Source organism: Odontesthes bonariensis, chromosome 13 (assembly GCF_027942865.1).
Source record: "Odontesthes bonariensis isolate fOdoBon6 chromosome 13, fOdoBon6.hap1, whole genome shotgun sequence".
In the NCBI taxonomy this organism is placed as follows: domain Eukaryota; kingdom Metazoa; phylum Chordata; class Actinopteri; order Atheriniformes; family Atherinopsidae; genus Odontesthes; species Odontesthes bonariensis.
In genome coordinates, this window is record NC_134518.1 from 38,013,396 (window position 1) to 38,029,056 (window position 15,661).

Genomic DNA, 15,661 nt, shown 5'->3' on the forward strand with positions numbered 1-15,661 from the left:
CTAGCAGTTGGCTGGTTAACGTTATCTGCTAGCTCAGATACATTAATAGCTAACTGGCTAGCGTTGGCCGGTTGAAACACCCCGGCGATGGAAGGAGTTTGATCCTTCGCTTTGATATTATTCATGTGCTTGAAGGACTTGGCATGAGACTCTACGACATTTCCCCATAATCCCAGCAAGAAATGGGAAGCAAGGACACGCAAACAAATGTTAAAAAACAACATAACAGCGTAAGTTAAACTTTCTTGTTTTCTGCTGAGATTTGCCTTGATTTTTCACGCTTCTGCTTGGCTTGTTGCTGTGGTCTGTGTCAGTGCTGCAGCAATGTGATCGGACCCGGGCGGAGCGGTAGGGGCAGCGTTGCGTTCTCAATGATTGGTTCCGCCACTCTTCATTTAGGCTACGTTATCTAGGCTTTTCAAAATAATAGTAGCCTAGTTGACAAATGAAATGTTTGAGGAGAATGCGATACGGAGAAGTTACTGCACAAATTTTAAGACCCAGATATCAAAATTCAAGTCTTTTTAAGGTATTATTTCCAAATTCATAAATTCAATGCTTTTAAGACTTTTTAAGACCCTGCGGGAACCCTGGGTTCTCCAGGAAAAAGTCAGACCTCTCCTTTCCTTTCCTTTCCTTTCCCTGCTGAGCAGAGCGAGCAGCAAACAGCGTAACAGGCGCGGCTGTCTGCACAGTAGGCAGTGATACGCAGGGAGAGAAAATAGGGCCAAGAGATTGCGAGGTCTGACTTTTTCCTGGAGAACCATTTTGTGATGCAAATGTATTACTCTGTTGAACGCATATTGTTCTGAGAAGCAAAACGCTTTATTTTTTAAACCCCAGCCAACTAGCCGGACTACCTTCATCAACACCAAAACGAGGCTGGAACTCTGCTCACAGGACGCAGCAGGGGGTAAGAAGATGTTCAGAAATGATGTTGCTGATATGGGATGTTACACAGCTTCATGTCAGAAGAGGCGAACTGTCCCTTTAAGAGGCGAACTGTCCCTTTAAGGAGGCGAACTGTCCCTTTAAGGAGGCGAACTGTCCCTTTAAGGAAGCGAACTGTCCCTTTAAAGAGGAGAACTGTCCCTTTAAGGAGGCGAACTGTCCCTTTAAAGAGGCGAACTGTCCCTTTAAAGAGGCGAACTGTCCCTTTAAGGAGGCGAACTGTCCCTTTAAGGAGGCGAACTGTCCCTTTAAGGAAGCGAACTGTCCCTTTAAAGAGGAGAACTGTCCCTTTAAAGAGGAGAACTGTCCCTTTAAGGAGGCGAACTGTCCCTTTAAAGAGGCGAACTGTCCCTTTAAAGAGGCGAACTGTCCCTTTAAAGAGGCGAACTGTCCCTTTAAGGAAGCGAACTGTCCCTTTAAAGAGGAGAACTGTCCCTTTAAAGAGGCGAACTGTCCCTTTAAAGAGGAGAACTGTCCCTTTAAAGAGGCGAACGTCCCTTTAAAGAGGCGAACTGTCCCTTTAAAGAGGCGAACTGTCCCTTTAAAGAGGAGAACTGTCCCTTTAAAGAGGAGAACTGTCCCTTTAAGGAGGCGAACTGTCCCTTTAAGGAAGCGAACTGTCCCTTTAAAGAGGAGAACTGTCCCTTTAAGAGGAGAACTGTCCCTTTAAGGAAGCGAACTGTCCCTTTAAAGAGGAGAACTGTCCCTTTAAGAGGAGAACTGTCCCTTTAAAGAGGCGAACTGTCCCTTTAAAGAGGCGAACTGTCCCTTTAAAGAGGCGAACTGTCCCTTTAAAGAGGCGAACTGTCCCTTTAAAGAGGCGAACTGTCCCTTTAAAGAGGCGAACGTCCCTTTAAAGAGGCGAACTGTCCCTTTAAAGAGGAGAACTGTCCCTTTAAAGAGGCGAACGTCCCTTTAAAGAGGCGAACTGTCCCTTTAAAGAGGCGAACTGTCCCTTTAAAGAGGCGAACTGTCCCTTTAAAGAGGCGAACTGTCCCTTTAAAGAGGCGAACTGTCCCTTTAAAGAGGAGAACTGTCCCTTTAAAGAGGCGAACGTCCCTTTAAAGAGGCGAACTGTCCCTTTAAAGAGGCGAACTGTCCCTTTAAAGAGGAGAACTGTCCCTTTAAAGAGGCGAACTGTCCCTTTAAAGCATCACGCGGGTGAACCCTCGCTGAAGGCCCGTTTGGGCAGGACGGACCCACCCGTGTTTGAGCTGCCGGTACTTCCTGCTGACGTAGATGGTCAGGCGTTTCCCGTTGAACCTCGGCAGCTTGGCTTTACAAGCTTCGGCCATCTTCTCGGCGTCCTCGGCTCGGTCCATCTCGATGAAACACTGCAGACAAACGTTCAGACGGTTTTAATCTGCGGCTCGCCGCCCGACTCGGCAGAACCCGGTTCCCGGTTCCGTACCTCTCTCCTGATCCTGTTCAGGAAGTACTTCCGGACTTTCCCGTACGGCTCGGCGAGCTTCAGGATGTCCTCGTCGGTGTATTTACAGTTTGGGATCTGGCCGACGTACACCACCCTGCTGGAGCCGCACTGAGCACACAAGCAAAGAAAACATCCGTCAAACGGACTGAAAAATGAAGCTCAACATAAAGACCTGACGGGGATTTAACCCTTGTGCGGTCCCCCCAAAAAAGCCCCAAAATAAAGCAACTTAATTGAATTTTAAATCCAAAATCTCTTTAGTATGATGAAACCACCTGTTATTTATCTATTCAACTCAACTCAATACATTTTTTGCGGGTCCAAAGTGAGCCACTACCATGTTTAGCTGTAGAAAAAATACCTTAAACTATCTTTTTCTGACTTTTCCTAAAGGGACCCCATCATTAGAAAAAGTCACACTTTATGTTTGTTTATGTTTCCATGTGGGCTGTACACCACTAGGGTACAAAGATTGTCTTATGGGTCATTTTTGACCCGTGAATTATAAAAACATTTAAACACCAGAAAAAAGTTCACTGTTTTTTCCCCTTTCAATATAATTAATTCAAAAGTAATTACTTCACATTTATATAACAGCAATAATAAACCTTTATTATGTAAAAGAAAACTGAGAAAACAAGAAAACTGTTGGTCCAACTGACCAAAAAAAAAAAAAAGTGTAATCCTGAAAACTGCTGATTGTCTTTTTGTATTGTGTAACAAAAAATACATGATAAAAAATGTATTGAGTTGAGTTGAATAGATAAATAACAGGTGGTTTCATCATACTAAAGAGATTTTGGATTTAAAATTCAATTAAGTTGCTTTATTTTGGGGCTTTGGTAGGACAAAGGGAGTAAACACAATAAGACCGCACAAAGGGTTAAATCCACGTGAACATCCAGAATCACCATCAGAAGTTCTGGTACTGACGATCCAAAGAGCTGAACCCACGACGTCTGCTTTCAGGCAGCACATCGATCAGTAACAATGCTTCTCAAAGGGAACACAATGGCTGATTTTTTTATGATAAACAGTTCAGTTTCACCCAGAAAACATCCGGCTGCCTCACACCTGGACCGCTCACCTGGATGGTGGGGTAAGTCATGGAGTGGCTGACCCTGACCGGCCGGCCGCACACAGACGCCGTCACGTTACTGTTGTAGAACCTGGACATGGACCGGGCTTCCTCCTCAGTTTCAAACTGGATGTAGGCCTGAGGAGGAAGAGGAGGAACTGTGACTCCTGAAAGCTGATTGGTTCAGCTGACTCTCACAGTACTGATCAGCCTCATTTCTTTACATTCTAACAGCTGCAGTGATGCACTGAAACCTGGTCAAACATGAATATAAACACAGAAGAAGAAGCAGAAAGAGACGAATGGGCTGTGTTCGAAACCGCCTACTACTCCTACTAACTTTAACTTTTTTAAGTTCCCGGATGCATACTAGATTCTCCTAAATGTTGGGTATGCATCATGAGATTACTACTCATACTCAAACTACCCAAGATGCAACGTAACGTGACGTCGCCGATCGTCATTTCCTGTCAAAACGGCAGTTTCAAGCTAGCTACAACGAGGGTAGGTTCACTTCCTGTTTTCAAAACAAAAGCACCAATTGTATGGTAATGGCTTTCCCTATGATAAAAGGCAACGGGTATTTTATTTTGTGAAAATAACCGGAAGTGCGTTGCTCACTGCGGCTAGCTTTAGTAGCGCCGAATTCGTGGGAACAAAATTGTAAACAGCCGGTATTTTGTCAGGTTTTCAACACGTTGGGGATCTAAACGACTACTTTCTCACCTGAAAATGTTTCAAATGTTGCTAAAGTTTACAGAGTTTAGAGCTTAAGAGAAATCAGCTTCAGGCCGGCTGATTTCGGCTCGGGCAGGAGCGAAATGCATTGTGGGTAAACGCTCTGCATACTGTCTGATCGATGAGTATGCAGTATGTAGTATGCAGTATGCAGTATGGAAGTATGCAGTATGTAGTACGCAGTATGAACTATGTACGCATGTAGTATGCGGTATATAGTATGCAGTATGTAGTATGCAGTATGTAGTATGCAGTATGTAGTATGCAGTATGTAGTATGTAGTATGTAGTATGCAGTATGCAGTATGCAGAATGTAGTATGCAGTATGTAGTATGCAGTATGTAGTATGCAGTATGTAGTATGCAGAATGCAGTATGCAGTATGTAGTATGCAGTATTCAGTATGTAGTATGCAGTATGCAGAATGCAGTATGCAGAATGTAGTATGCAGTATGCAGAATGTAGTATGCAGAATGTAGTATGCAGTATGCAGAATGTAGTAGGCAGAATGTAGTATGCAGAATGTAGTATGCAGAATGTAGTAAGCAGTATGCAGAATGTAGTATGCAGAATGTAGTATGCAGTATGCAGAATGTAGTATGCAGAATGTAGTATGCAGTAGGCAGAATGTAGTATGCAGAATGTAGTATGCAGAATGTAGTAGGCAGAATGTAGTAAGCAGTATGTAGTATGCAGAATGCAGTATGCAGTATGTAGTATGCAGTATGCAGTATGCAGAATGTAGTAAGCAGTATATAGTATGCAGTATGCAGAATGTAGTAAGCAGTATATAGTATGCAGTATGTAGTATGCAGTATGCAGTATGCAGTATGTAGTATGCAGAATGTAGTATGCAGAATGTAGTAAGTAGTATGCAGAATGTAGTATGTAGTATGCAGAATGTAGTAGGCAGAATGTAGTAGGCAGAATGTAGTAGGCAGAATATAGTATGCAGTATGTAGTATGTAGTATGCAGAATGTAGTATGCAGAATGTAGTAAGTAGTATGTAGTATGTAGTATGTAGTATGCAGAATGTAGTAAGCAGTATGTAGTATGCAGAATGCAGTATGCAGTATGTAGTATGCAGTATGCAGTATGCAGAATGTAGTAAGCAGTATATAGTATGCAGTATGCAGAATGTAGTAAGCAGTATATAGTATGCAGTATGTAGTATGCAGTATGCAGTATGTAGTATGCAGAATGTAGTATGCAGTATGTAGTATGCAGAATGTAGTATGCAGAATGTAGTATGCAGTATGTAGTATGCAGTATGCAGTATGTAGTATGCAGTATGCAGAATGTAGTATGCAGAATGTAGTAGGCAGAATGTAGTAGGCAGAATGTAGTAGGCAGAATGTAGTAGGCAGAATGTAGTAGGCAGAATATAGTATGCAGAATGTAGTAAGCAGTATGTAGTATGCAGAATGTAGTATGCAGAATGTAGTAAGTAGTATGTAGTATGTAGTATGCAGAATGTAGTAGGCAGAATGTAGTAGGCAGAATGTAGTATGCAGTATGTAGTATGCAGAATGTAGTAAGCAGTATGTAGTATGCAGAATGTAGTATGCAGAATGTAGTAAGTAGTATGCAGAATGTAGTATGTAGTATGCAGAATGTAGTAGGCAGAATGTAGTAGGCAGAATGTAGTAGGCAGAATATAGTATGCAGTATGTAGTATGTAGTATGCAGAATGTAGTATGCAGAATGTAGTAAGTAGTATGTAGTATGCAGTATGTAGTATGTAGTATGTGGTTTCGAACAGTCATGGAAACAGGACGGTTCGCCCACCTCGGGTCGGAGGTCCAGCACCAGGTGTTTGACCACGTTCCCAAACGGCTTGGCGAGTCCCAGCAGCTCGTTGAGGAAGTTGTAACCTCGCCTGAAGCCGACGATGTTGACGACCCTCATGCCCTGCAGGACGCAGAGGAAAACATTCTGATATCGGTTCACATTGTTCTGAGGCGATGAAGATCCCGCCAGGACTCACCGACAGCAGGAAACCTTCCTGAATTAAAACGTCATCTTTAAAGTTCGGGTTCGTATTTGGACGTAAAAAAACCTAAATATGTGATTCTGGTGATTTTAAAGGCGTGTGTGGGGCGCCGTGCACGTACATACCGCTTGCTTTGTGCTCTCTGCAGAGAAGAAGAGACACAAACACAGAAGAAGATCAGCTTCAACGTCTCATCAAGCCACAAACATCACGTAGAAGTTCTGACCCGTACAGTCCGTCTCACTTCAACACGTACCGGCGGCGTCAGAATCTCCGTGGCCGTCGTCCTCGTCCTCCCCCAGCTCGTCCAGCGTCACGAAGTCCTCCATGTTCTCCAGGAAGTCTTCCTCAAACTGACGACACAGAACACGGTGAACATTAGGGATGCACCGATCCGCTTTTTCCACCTCAGATACTGATCTCTGGGTTTAGTATCGGCCCATACCGATCTCTGAGGTTTAGTATCGGCCCGTACCGATCTCTGAGGTTTAGTATCGGCCCGTACCGATCTCTGAGGTTTAGTATCGGCCCGTACCGATCTCTGAGGTTTAGTATCGGCCCGTACCGATCTCTGAGGTTTAGTATCGGCCCGTACCGATCTCTGAGGTTTAGCATCGGCCCGTACCGATCTCTGAGGTTTAGCATCGTCAGGTACCGATCTCTGAGGTTTAGTATCGGCCCGTACCGATCTCTGAGGTTTAGTATCGGCCCGTACCGATCTCTGAGGTTTAGCATCGGCCCGTACCGATCTCTGAGGTTTAGCATCGGCCCGTACCGATCTCTGAGGTTTAGTATCGGCCCGTACCGATCTCTGAGGTTTAGCATCGTCAGGTACCGATCTCTGAGGTTTAGCATCGGCCCGTACCGATCTCTGAGGTTTAGCATCGGCCCGTACCGATCTCTGAGGTTTAGTATCGGCCCGTACCGATCTCTGAGGTTTAGTATCGGCCCGTACCGATCTCTGAGGTTTAGTATCGGGCCGTACCTCTATCTGAGGTTTAGTATCGACAGGTACCGATCTCTGAGGTTTAGTATCGTCAGGTACCGATCTCTGAGGTTTAGTATCGTCAGGTACCGATCTCTGAGGTTTAGTATCGTCAGGTACCGATCTCTGAGGTTTAGTATCGTCAGGTACCGATCTCTGAGGTTTAGTATCGGCCCGTACCGATCTCTGAGGTTTAGTATCGTCAGGTACCGATCTCTGAGGTTTAGTATCGGCAGGTACCGATCTCTGAGGTTTAGTATCGGCAGGTACCGATCTCTGAGGTTTAGTATCGGCAGGTACCGATCTCTGAGGTTTAGTATCGGCCCGTACCGATCTCTGAGGTTTAGTATCGGCAGGTACCGATCTCTGAGGTTTAGCATCGGCCCGTACCGATCTCTGAGGTTTAGCATCGGCCCGTACCGATCTCTGAGGTTTAGTATCGGCCCGTACCGATCTCTGAGGTTTAGTATCGGCCCGTACCGATCTCTGAGGTTTAGTATCGGCCCATACCGATCACTGAGGTTTAGTATCGGCCCGTACCGATCTCTGAGGTTTAGTATCGGCCCGTACCGATCTCTGAGGTTTAGCATCGGCCCGTACCGATCTCTGAGGTTTAGTATCAGCCCGTACCGATCTCTGAGGTTTAGTATCGGCCCGTACCGATATCTGAGGTTTAGTATCGGCCCGTACCGATCTCTGAGGTTTAGCAGCACGTACCTACTCTTGATTTTAACCAGAACCGTGGAGCAAAGAAGCGGTTCTGGTACCTGCAGTCTGATCAGAACTCATCCCGTCCTCCTGAGTTCTTAAACGGACCTTCACCTCAGGCCCGTTTGCCTTGGTGGACCCCCCAAAAAAACCCAAAGGTTCTGATCCGCGTGACAAACCGGGTCTCACCGTGTCTGCAGACAGATCTCCCTCCGCCGCCTCAGAATTCGCCGCCTCTGCGTTTGGGTCCTCTTTGTTCTCGTGTATGTCCTCGGCGTGGGCCTCTGGCTCCGCCCCCTGCGTGACCTCACCCTCAGCCTCCATGTCTCCAGGTGTGTCATCAGTGACATCATCAGTGACATCATGAGGAACCTGCGTACATGTCACAGGTTACCGCTCAGAAACATTTCACCTCCATGTTCCCTAAACCTCTGGCTTCCTCACCTCTTCCTGTTTCGCCGCCGCCTCCTCTGGTTTCGCCGCCTCCTCCTCTGGTTTCTCTTCTTCCTCCTCTGTTTTCTCTGGTTTCTCCTCTTCCTCCTCTGGTTTATCCTCTTCCTCCTCTGGTTTCCCCTCTTCCTCCTCTGGTTTCTCCTCTTCCTCCTCTGGTTTCTCCTCTTCCTCCTCTGGTTTCTCCTCTTCCTCCTCTGGTTTCCCCTCCTCAGAATCCCCCCCCTGTGTCTCCTTCACAGACTCCGCCCTCTCTGGCTCCTCCTCCTCTGCGTCTCCATCAGTTCCCTCCCCTTCCACTTCTTCCTCTCCTCCCTGCATCACTCCAGACACCACCTCCTCTTCCTCCTCCTCCTCCTCTGCAGGCTTCATCTCCTTCCTCTCCTCCTCTCGGCTCCTGGACGACGACTTGGACGAGGCGGTTCTGGAGGTGGCCTTGAATTCGGGGCTGGTTGATCTTCCGCTCCTCCGGCTTTGATCATCAGATTCATTCTGTCTCCGGTTCACACTGTAAAAAAACAGAGAAACTTCCCGTTCAAAGCGGCGCTGCGAGGCCCCGCCCCCTCTGAGGTCAGCTGACACCTCATGAGGCAGAGATCCAAAGAAAGATGTAGATACATTTCACATCACAGGGTTCAGGTTATTCAAGTATGTAAGTAAAGAGAGTTTCAGAGTTCACTGCCGTACGCATGACTCATGCAAACGCATACAAGTGTGTCACCAAAAACATTCGTGACTGTGTAACATGAGCGCTTGTGCTCCACCAATCACAGCCACGGTCTGGGATCCAAATATCCCCGCAGCAGAAGCAGCTTCAGACACCAGAAAAGAAGCCGGAGGTACAAATTAATTATTCAGTCTAACAGGATGGCTAACATTAGCCTGAACTGCTGTTAGCCACAAAGCTACCGGTGCGGCTACCGGTGAGGCTACCGGTGCGGCTACCGGTGCGGCTACCGGTGCGGCTACCGGTGAAGCTACCGGTGAAGCTACCGGTGAAGCTACCGGTGAAGCTACCGGTGCAGCTCCCGGTGAAGCTACCGGTGAAGCTACCGGTGAAGCTACCGGTGCAGCTCCCGGTGAAGCTACCGGTGAAGCTACCGGTGAAGCTACCGGTGCAGCTCCCGGTGAAGCTATCAGACAGCGAGCTTCAGGGACGGCTGCTAGAAATGGGTCAACAGGGCTGAGCCTCCTTTACTTTATAAAATGAACGAGAAAATCAATGTGAAATAGACCTCGAGTAGAAACGGCATCAAACAATTACAAGAAAAACCAGCTTTCATTCATCTTTGTTCTAACAGGTGAGTGACAAGGCTGTGCCCCGCCCCCTTCACCCGTGATATCCCCCTCACGTGCACGACCTCCCCATCAGTGTGCACGCTGAAGGAAGGTCCAGGATAGTGTAATACATCTGTCATTCCGAGGCGGGCCTCCTTCAGGTGCCGTTGTCATGGCAACCAGGTGAACCCACTGAATACTCACTTGAGGGTTTTGTATTTGGTGCAGATGTTGAGGCGGATCAGCCGTCCCTTCATGGTGAGCGGGTTCATGGTGTAATACTTCACCAGCATCTCTGCGTCATCCACGGTTCCCATCTGGATGAAGGCCTGGACACAGAAAGGTGAAGGTGTTACAAACCCTGGTCCGGGTAGGGGGTAGAAATAGAAGAGGTAAAGATAAGTAGGAATGGGGTTCAAACCCTGGTTCGGGTAGGGGGTAGAATTAGAAGAGGTAAAGATAAGTAGGAATGGGATTCAAACCCTGGTTCAGGTAGGGGGTAGAAATAGAAGAGGTAAAGATAAGTAGGAATGGGATTCAAACCCTAGTTCGGGTAGGGGGTAGAAATAGAAGAGGTAAAGATAAGTAGGAATGGGATTCAAACCCTAGTTCGGGTAGGGGGTAGAAATAGAAGAGGTAAAGATAAGTAGGAATGGGGTTCAAACCCTGGTTCAGGTAGGGGGTAGAAATAGAAGAGGTAAAGATTAGTAAGAATGGGATTCAAACCCTGGTTCGGGTAGGGGGTAATGAAAGTATAGAGGGTGCCAGAGGTGGAGGCAGAACAAGACACACTAGCAGATTCAGCAGACAAACTCCCCCAAACAGTCCTACAGTCACTAAGAATGCCAGCAAAAACAAAGCCATACAGGCCAACTCACCCAAAATGGCCACCTGGTTTCAAAAGGCTCATCTCTTTTTGCCGTCTAGACTTAACTAAATGTACTCTTTCAACCCTGTTTCTATCTTGCACCCCAAATCTTTCTACACCATAGGAGTAAATTATATCTCCCATCTTCTCTAGCCTATCGCTTGCATTTCCTCCTAACCTACCCAATATTATCGACAAATCTTTATTGACTGCCTCCCATTCTTTGTAACTATTTGCCCTAGGCCACTTAACTCTAGGTTTCTGCTCCATATTTCTCTCTCTAACTGGCCTGTTCACCTCAGTATCAGCTGCATCCCCTCTTAGAACTGGTTTTCTACCTGCCGCTGGACTCCGACTTACTCGATTGACTTCTTAAAAAGTACTGATCGATGCGGCCACACTGCCCTTCTTTTACCACACATCTTCTTCCCTGGTGCATTTTAAGGCCTCTAACTGATGTTACTTTCAGCCACAAACCTGGAGCTTATTTCCCTCTAGCCTACCACTTTTATTTACGCTCTCTCTAATCTGAGAACTATTCTGGCTAGTTCTAGCCGTAGAGAATAGGTCCGTGCCCCAATCCTTCACTGAGTCACGTCTCCACCTCGTAGTCATGTTCCAGTGTCAGTTGCCATGTAGTCATCTTTATCAGAACTTTTCATTCACCATGTTCTGCCTCCTATCTGCTTCAAACTGATCCCGCGGTTCTGTTCGGACTGAAGCTTACCCGGTCAGTGAGGAACAGGTGTTTCTCCACCACGCCAAAGCGTCCAGCGATGGTCAGCAGCTCCTTCTTCTTCTCCTCCTCTTTGGGCAGGTGGGAGAAGAAGACCACTTTGCTGCAGTGGCTTTTGATGTCCCGTCCGGGTCGGTCCATCGGCCGGTCCTGCGCCCGGTCGTCTTTCTGAGGGTCAAACACAGAAACTGGGATTTAATTTGTGACACTGATGTGCAAACAGTATCACAGTGAGAGGGGGGGGGGGGGGGGGGCGGGGGGCGTTACCTCGATGACCATGAGCCTCTGGGACAGGTAGAAGGTGACCGGTTTGCCGTACAGAGAGGCGGGGTTCTGCTTGTAGTAGTTCACAGCGTCCCGAGCTTCTTCATGAGTGTTCATCTCCAAAAAGGCCTGATGGGAGACACAGAACATTCAGCAGGGTTCTGAGGTTCTTCTGGTTCCCGAGAGACCCGTTTCATACTCTCCAACCTGCTTCCTTCAGAGCTGCAGCAAACAATTATTTAAGCACTCGAGTAATCGGACATGCCTGTTCTTTGCTAGCTTCCTTCCGTTCTCCGCTAGCTTCCTTCCGTTCTCTGCTAGTTTCCTTCCGTTCTCTGCTAGCTTCCTTCCGTTCTCTGCTAATTTCCTTCCGTTCTCTGTTAGCTTCCTTCCGTTCTCCGCTAGCTTCCTTTCGTTCTCCGCTAGCTTCCTTTCGTTCTCCGCTAGCTTCCTTTCGTTCTCCGCTAGCTTCCTTTCGTTCTCCGCTAGCTTCCTTTCGTTCTCCGCTAGCTTCCTTTCGTTCTCCGCTAGCTTCCTTTCGTTCTCCGCTAGCTTCCTTTCGTTCTCCGCTAGCTTCCTTTCGTTCTCCGCTAGCTTCCTTCCGTTCTCCGCTAGCTTCCTTCCGTTCTCCGCTAGCTTCCTTCCATTCTCCGCTAGCTTCCTTCCGTTCTCCGCTAGCTTCCTTTCGTTCTCTGCTAGCTTCCTTTCGTTCTCTGCTAGCTTCCTTCTGTTCTCTGCTAGCTTCCTTCTGTTCTCTGCTAGCTTCCTTCCGTTCTCTGCTAGCTTCCTTCCGTTCTCTGCTAGTTTCCTTCCGTTCTCCGCTAGCTTCCTCCTTCCGTTCTCCGCTAGCTTCCTTCCGTTCTCCGCTAGCTTCCTTCCGTTCTCTGCTAGCTTCCTTCCGTTCTCCGCTAGCTTCCTTCCGTTCTCAGCTAGCATCCTTTCCATTGAAATGCTAACGTGAAATGTTTCCTTTGTGTTTGTTCCGCTCAGTGGACTTGATATGTGAACTGGCTGCTTTCTGCTGAGATGCTGTAGCATTGACATTGTGCTATCGTGCTAAGCTAACTGGCTTTTACAATGGACACACTGTTCAGTATTTTCCTTTCGGTGGCGTATTGGGTTGAGCAGGCGCCCCTTGTTCAGAGTCTATAGTCCTCGCTGCAGCTGGCCCCGGTTCGAGTCCAGCATCGGACGGTTATTTGCTGCATGTCTTTCCCCCTCTCTCTGCCCCCTGCTTCCTGTCTCTCTTGAACTGTCCATTAAAGGCATAAAAAAATATATATATTTTTCCTCTGATTTAGCTCCTAGTCGTTTTATCCAGTTTCCTCCATCAAATCAAGCTGCTACAAACGTGCGCACGTTGTGCGACAGTAGTAACTGTCCGTGTGAAACAAGGCGAGCACACCTGATGTCTGACTAGGGTTGCAAAGGGGCGGAAAATTTCCGGTAAATTTCCATGGGAAGTTAAGCTTGGGAATTTTGGATATATTCCATATTGGAAACTTTCCATGGGAATAATGGGAATTTAGGAGAATTAACTGGGAATATATTATATCCAAGCATAAATATATACAGAAGTCATAAGAAAACATCCATACAAAATGTTTTCAACAGATTTATTTGTAAGTAGAGTAGAACACGTGGCTGCAGATATGTGCTGGCATGACGGCCATCCCCTTTCCAAAGGCCTTGCTTTGTTCGATACTTTGTCAAACTGCCTAGAACTTTGTCTTTATCAAGACCCAGGTGGTCAGACATGGACTTAGGCACCGTTAATCTCTTCCCCAGAAAGTATGCCCTTGTCATATTTTGGGTCCAGCATGTATGCCGCTGCATGCACTGGCTTCATGCAGAACTCCCTCCGCTTTTCCAATGACTTGAATAGCATCTGTTTGATTTAGTCAAGATTATGCTAAAATATACTTTCCTCAACTATATTTAAATTCCCTAGAAGAGCCAACCTTCAATTTTGAAAATTCCCAGTTTATTCCCATTAATTCCCTTAAATTCCATGGAAAGTTTCCGGGAATTTTGCAACCCCATGTCTGACTGGACTCGGAAGAGGCGGAGCCAGTTTCTGTACCTTGTTCTTGAGCACCAGGTGCTCCCTCAGGCGGCCGAAGGGCTCGGTGAAGGCGAACAGGGTCTTGTTGCTCAAAGGCTTCCTGTCGTACTTCACCACCACCACTCTGCTTCTCATCTGAGGACAACACATTCAACATCAGCGCCACTACCACACCCTCAGAAACCAAAGGTAACGAGGAGTTTCCACCCACCGTGTTCTGTCCCAGCTGGTTTCCGAGCAGTCCGGCACCCCCGGCGCTTCCTGACACACAAACACAGACGTTAAAGAGCGCCGAGGTTGGAGGTAAAACATCAGAAGCTTCATCAGAAATGATCCGTTTAATCTGCTTTATAATCTCACCCCAGCTGGAGGACATCCCTCCTGTCGGTACCGATGACATGGGGCCCGGTCCCAGCAGGCCTGCAGCCAGGTTGGGGGTGTCCCGGCGACCCGGGCTGAAAAAAACAACAACAACGAGTCACTTCAATTCAAAGAGACTCAGTCAGCATCCTCCCAGCGGGTGGGGGGGTAGGACTTACCCTCTGTTTGAAGCCATATTTGGGTCCCAATCAGGGTACCTGCAACACACACAAACAGGTTCAGACCTCAGAGTTACAGCTGTGAAGGAACATCAAAACATCAGGACTGAAGACACGTCGGTCAGCTTCCAGAGCAGAGTTACCACCACAGGTATGCGAGTAGGGGGGGAGGACTGTTCAGAAACAGCTGAAGAAGAAGCAGCTCAGAGAGAGCAGAGGTGACATCACATTAGCCTCGTTTCCACTATGCAGTCCGGTACGGGTCGGTTCAGAACGGTTCTCCTATTTCAGTGTTTCCACTACCACCAGAGCGTACCGGTCCCATGGAACCCGTTACCATGGAACCCGTTACCATGGAACCCGTTACCATGTCTGTAAAGCCGGAGTTACAGTTGACGCGTCTGTCACGGCGGTGTCGCACCGTGACGTTAAAATGACGTATCAGGCCTGGCGCTTCCCTTGAAAAGACGGCGCAGCGCGTTGTCGTGCACCAGTCGATTTTTGTAACTTGGCGGCGCCAACAACGACAGACCGGATGGACCGATGTGAGACCGGCTCAGTGAGGAGGTGCGTTTGTACAGCAGCTGTACGACACTGCAGTGAAACAGCACAGGGAGCACGTAAACTCCCAAAACTGGTGCACAGAGATGGGCAGAACTTTGGGGAAAGAGGGAGAGTTCTGTAAGAATGTGAGGAAGAAGCTACGGGACAGATACGTGAAGGCAAAGAAGAGGGCAGAGACTCCAAATGGTGATGCCGGGGGCTTCAGACCTTCACCTCTTAACTGAATTAAAAAATTAAAATGATCCCAATACTGCAGCAGTATCATTAATTACAGTATTCTTGCTCTCGACAGAGGCATTGTTTTCTTTTCTACTTTCATGGTTGTAGAGTAGCGGTAACCTTAACGTAGCAGAAACACCTCTGTGACGGAGAAGACTAAGCAACTACTGGCGCATCTATTTGCGCCACTATATATTGTGGGCACGAAATCGTGACGTCATCAACACCGCTCGCGCTAGCAGACGCGGCAACCATGCTAGAGCCTTAGCCCTTCTGCTTGGGGTAGCGAGCCCACAGGACCGGTTCCAGGCTCTGCTCTCCGGTGTCGGTGAGGAGGCTGAGCAGCGGCAGCTCGATGGCGCTGGGCCAAACCAAAAAGTGTTCCAGCTGATTGCAGCAGAAATGTCAGAGAGTGGTTTCACCCGGACCGCGAGCCGGTGTGGCATTAAGCTGAAGAAGCTGGGAGCTGGTTCCACATTATGGATGTTTGCTGTTATTTGCTGTTTACGCTTCGGCTTCGCCCACCCCCGAGGGTCCCCTTTGTACAGTGGGAACGCAAGCTGACCCCAAAGAAACCCGACCCGTTCTGAACCGACCCGTCCCGTTCTGAACCGACCAGTACCGTTCTGAACCGATCCGTACCGTTCTGAACCGATCCGTACCGTTCTGAACTGATCCGTACCGAACTGCATAGTGGAAATGAGGCTATAGTGAATAACGTGATTCCACCCGGCTCTGACAGCCCTACTTATAAGGTTTGGTTACTTCATCATCACGGCTGCGTCAGTGACTC

At 47.7% G+C, this 15,661-nt stretch overlaps 1 protein-coding gene across 5 annotated transcripts in view; it reads right to left on the reverse strand.

Annotated features, from left to right (window-relative positions):
• Positions 1–15,661, reverse strand: part of matr3l1.2 (matrin 3-like 1.2) — a 38,539-nt gene that overhangs the window by 7,277 nt on the left and 15,601 nt on the right. For all 5 annotated transcript variants that reach the window (XM_075482046.1, XM_075482047.1, XM_075482048.1 and 2 more), the window contains 15 exons: positions 14,086–14,124; positions 13,907–14,001; positions 13,758–13,807; positions 13,565–13,681; positions 11,485–11,610; positions 11,209–11,385; positions 9,818–9,942; positions 8,330–8,843; positions 8,075–8,257; positions 6,449–6,545; positions 6,318–6,334; positions 5,988–6,110; positions 3,471–3,599; positions 2,363–2,491; positions 2,155–2,285 (listed from right to left, as the gene is read on the reverse strand). In XM_075482046.1, the coding sequence (XP_075338161.1) occupies positions 2,155–2,285; positions 2,363–2,491; positions 3,471–3,599; positions 5,988–6,110; positions 6,318–6,334; positions 6,449–6,545; positions 8,075–8,257; positions 8,330–8,843; positions 9,818–9,942; positions 11,209–11,385; positions 11,485–11,610; positions 13,565–13,681; positions 13,758–13,807; positions 13,907–14,001; positions 14,086–14,124 (2,052 nt within the window). The remainder of the gene's footprint in view (positions 1–2,154; positions 2,286–2,362; positions 2,492–3,470; positions 3,600–5,987; positions 6,111–6,317; positions 6,335–6,448; positions 6,546–8,074; positions 8,258–8,329; positions 8,844–9,817; positions 9,943–11,208; positions 11,386–11,484; positions 11,611–13,564; positions 13,682–13,757; positions 13,808–13,906; positions 14,002–14,085; positions 14,125–15,661) is intronic.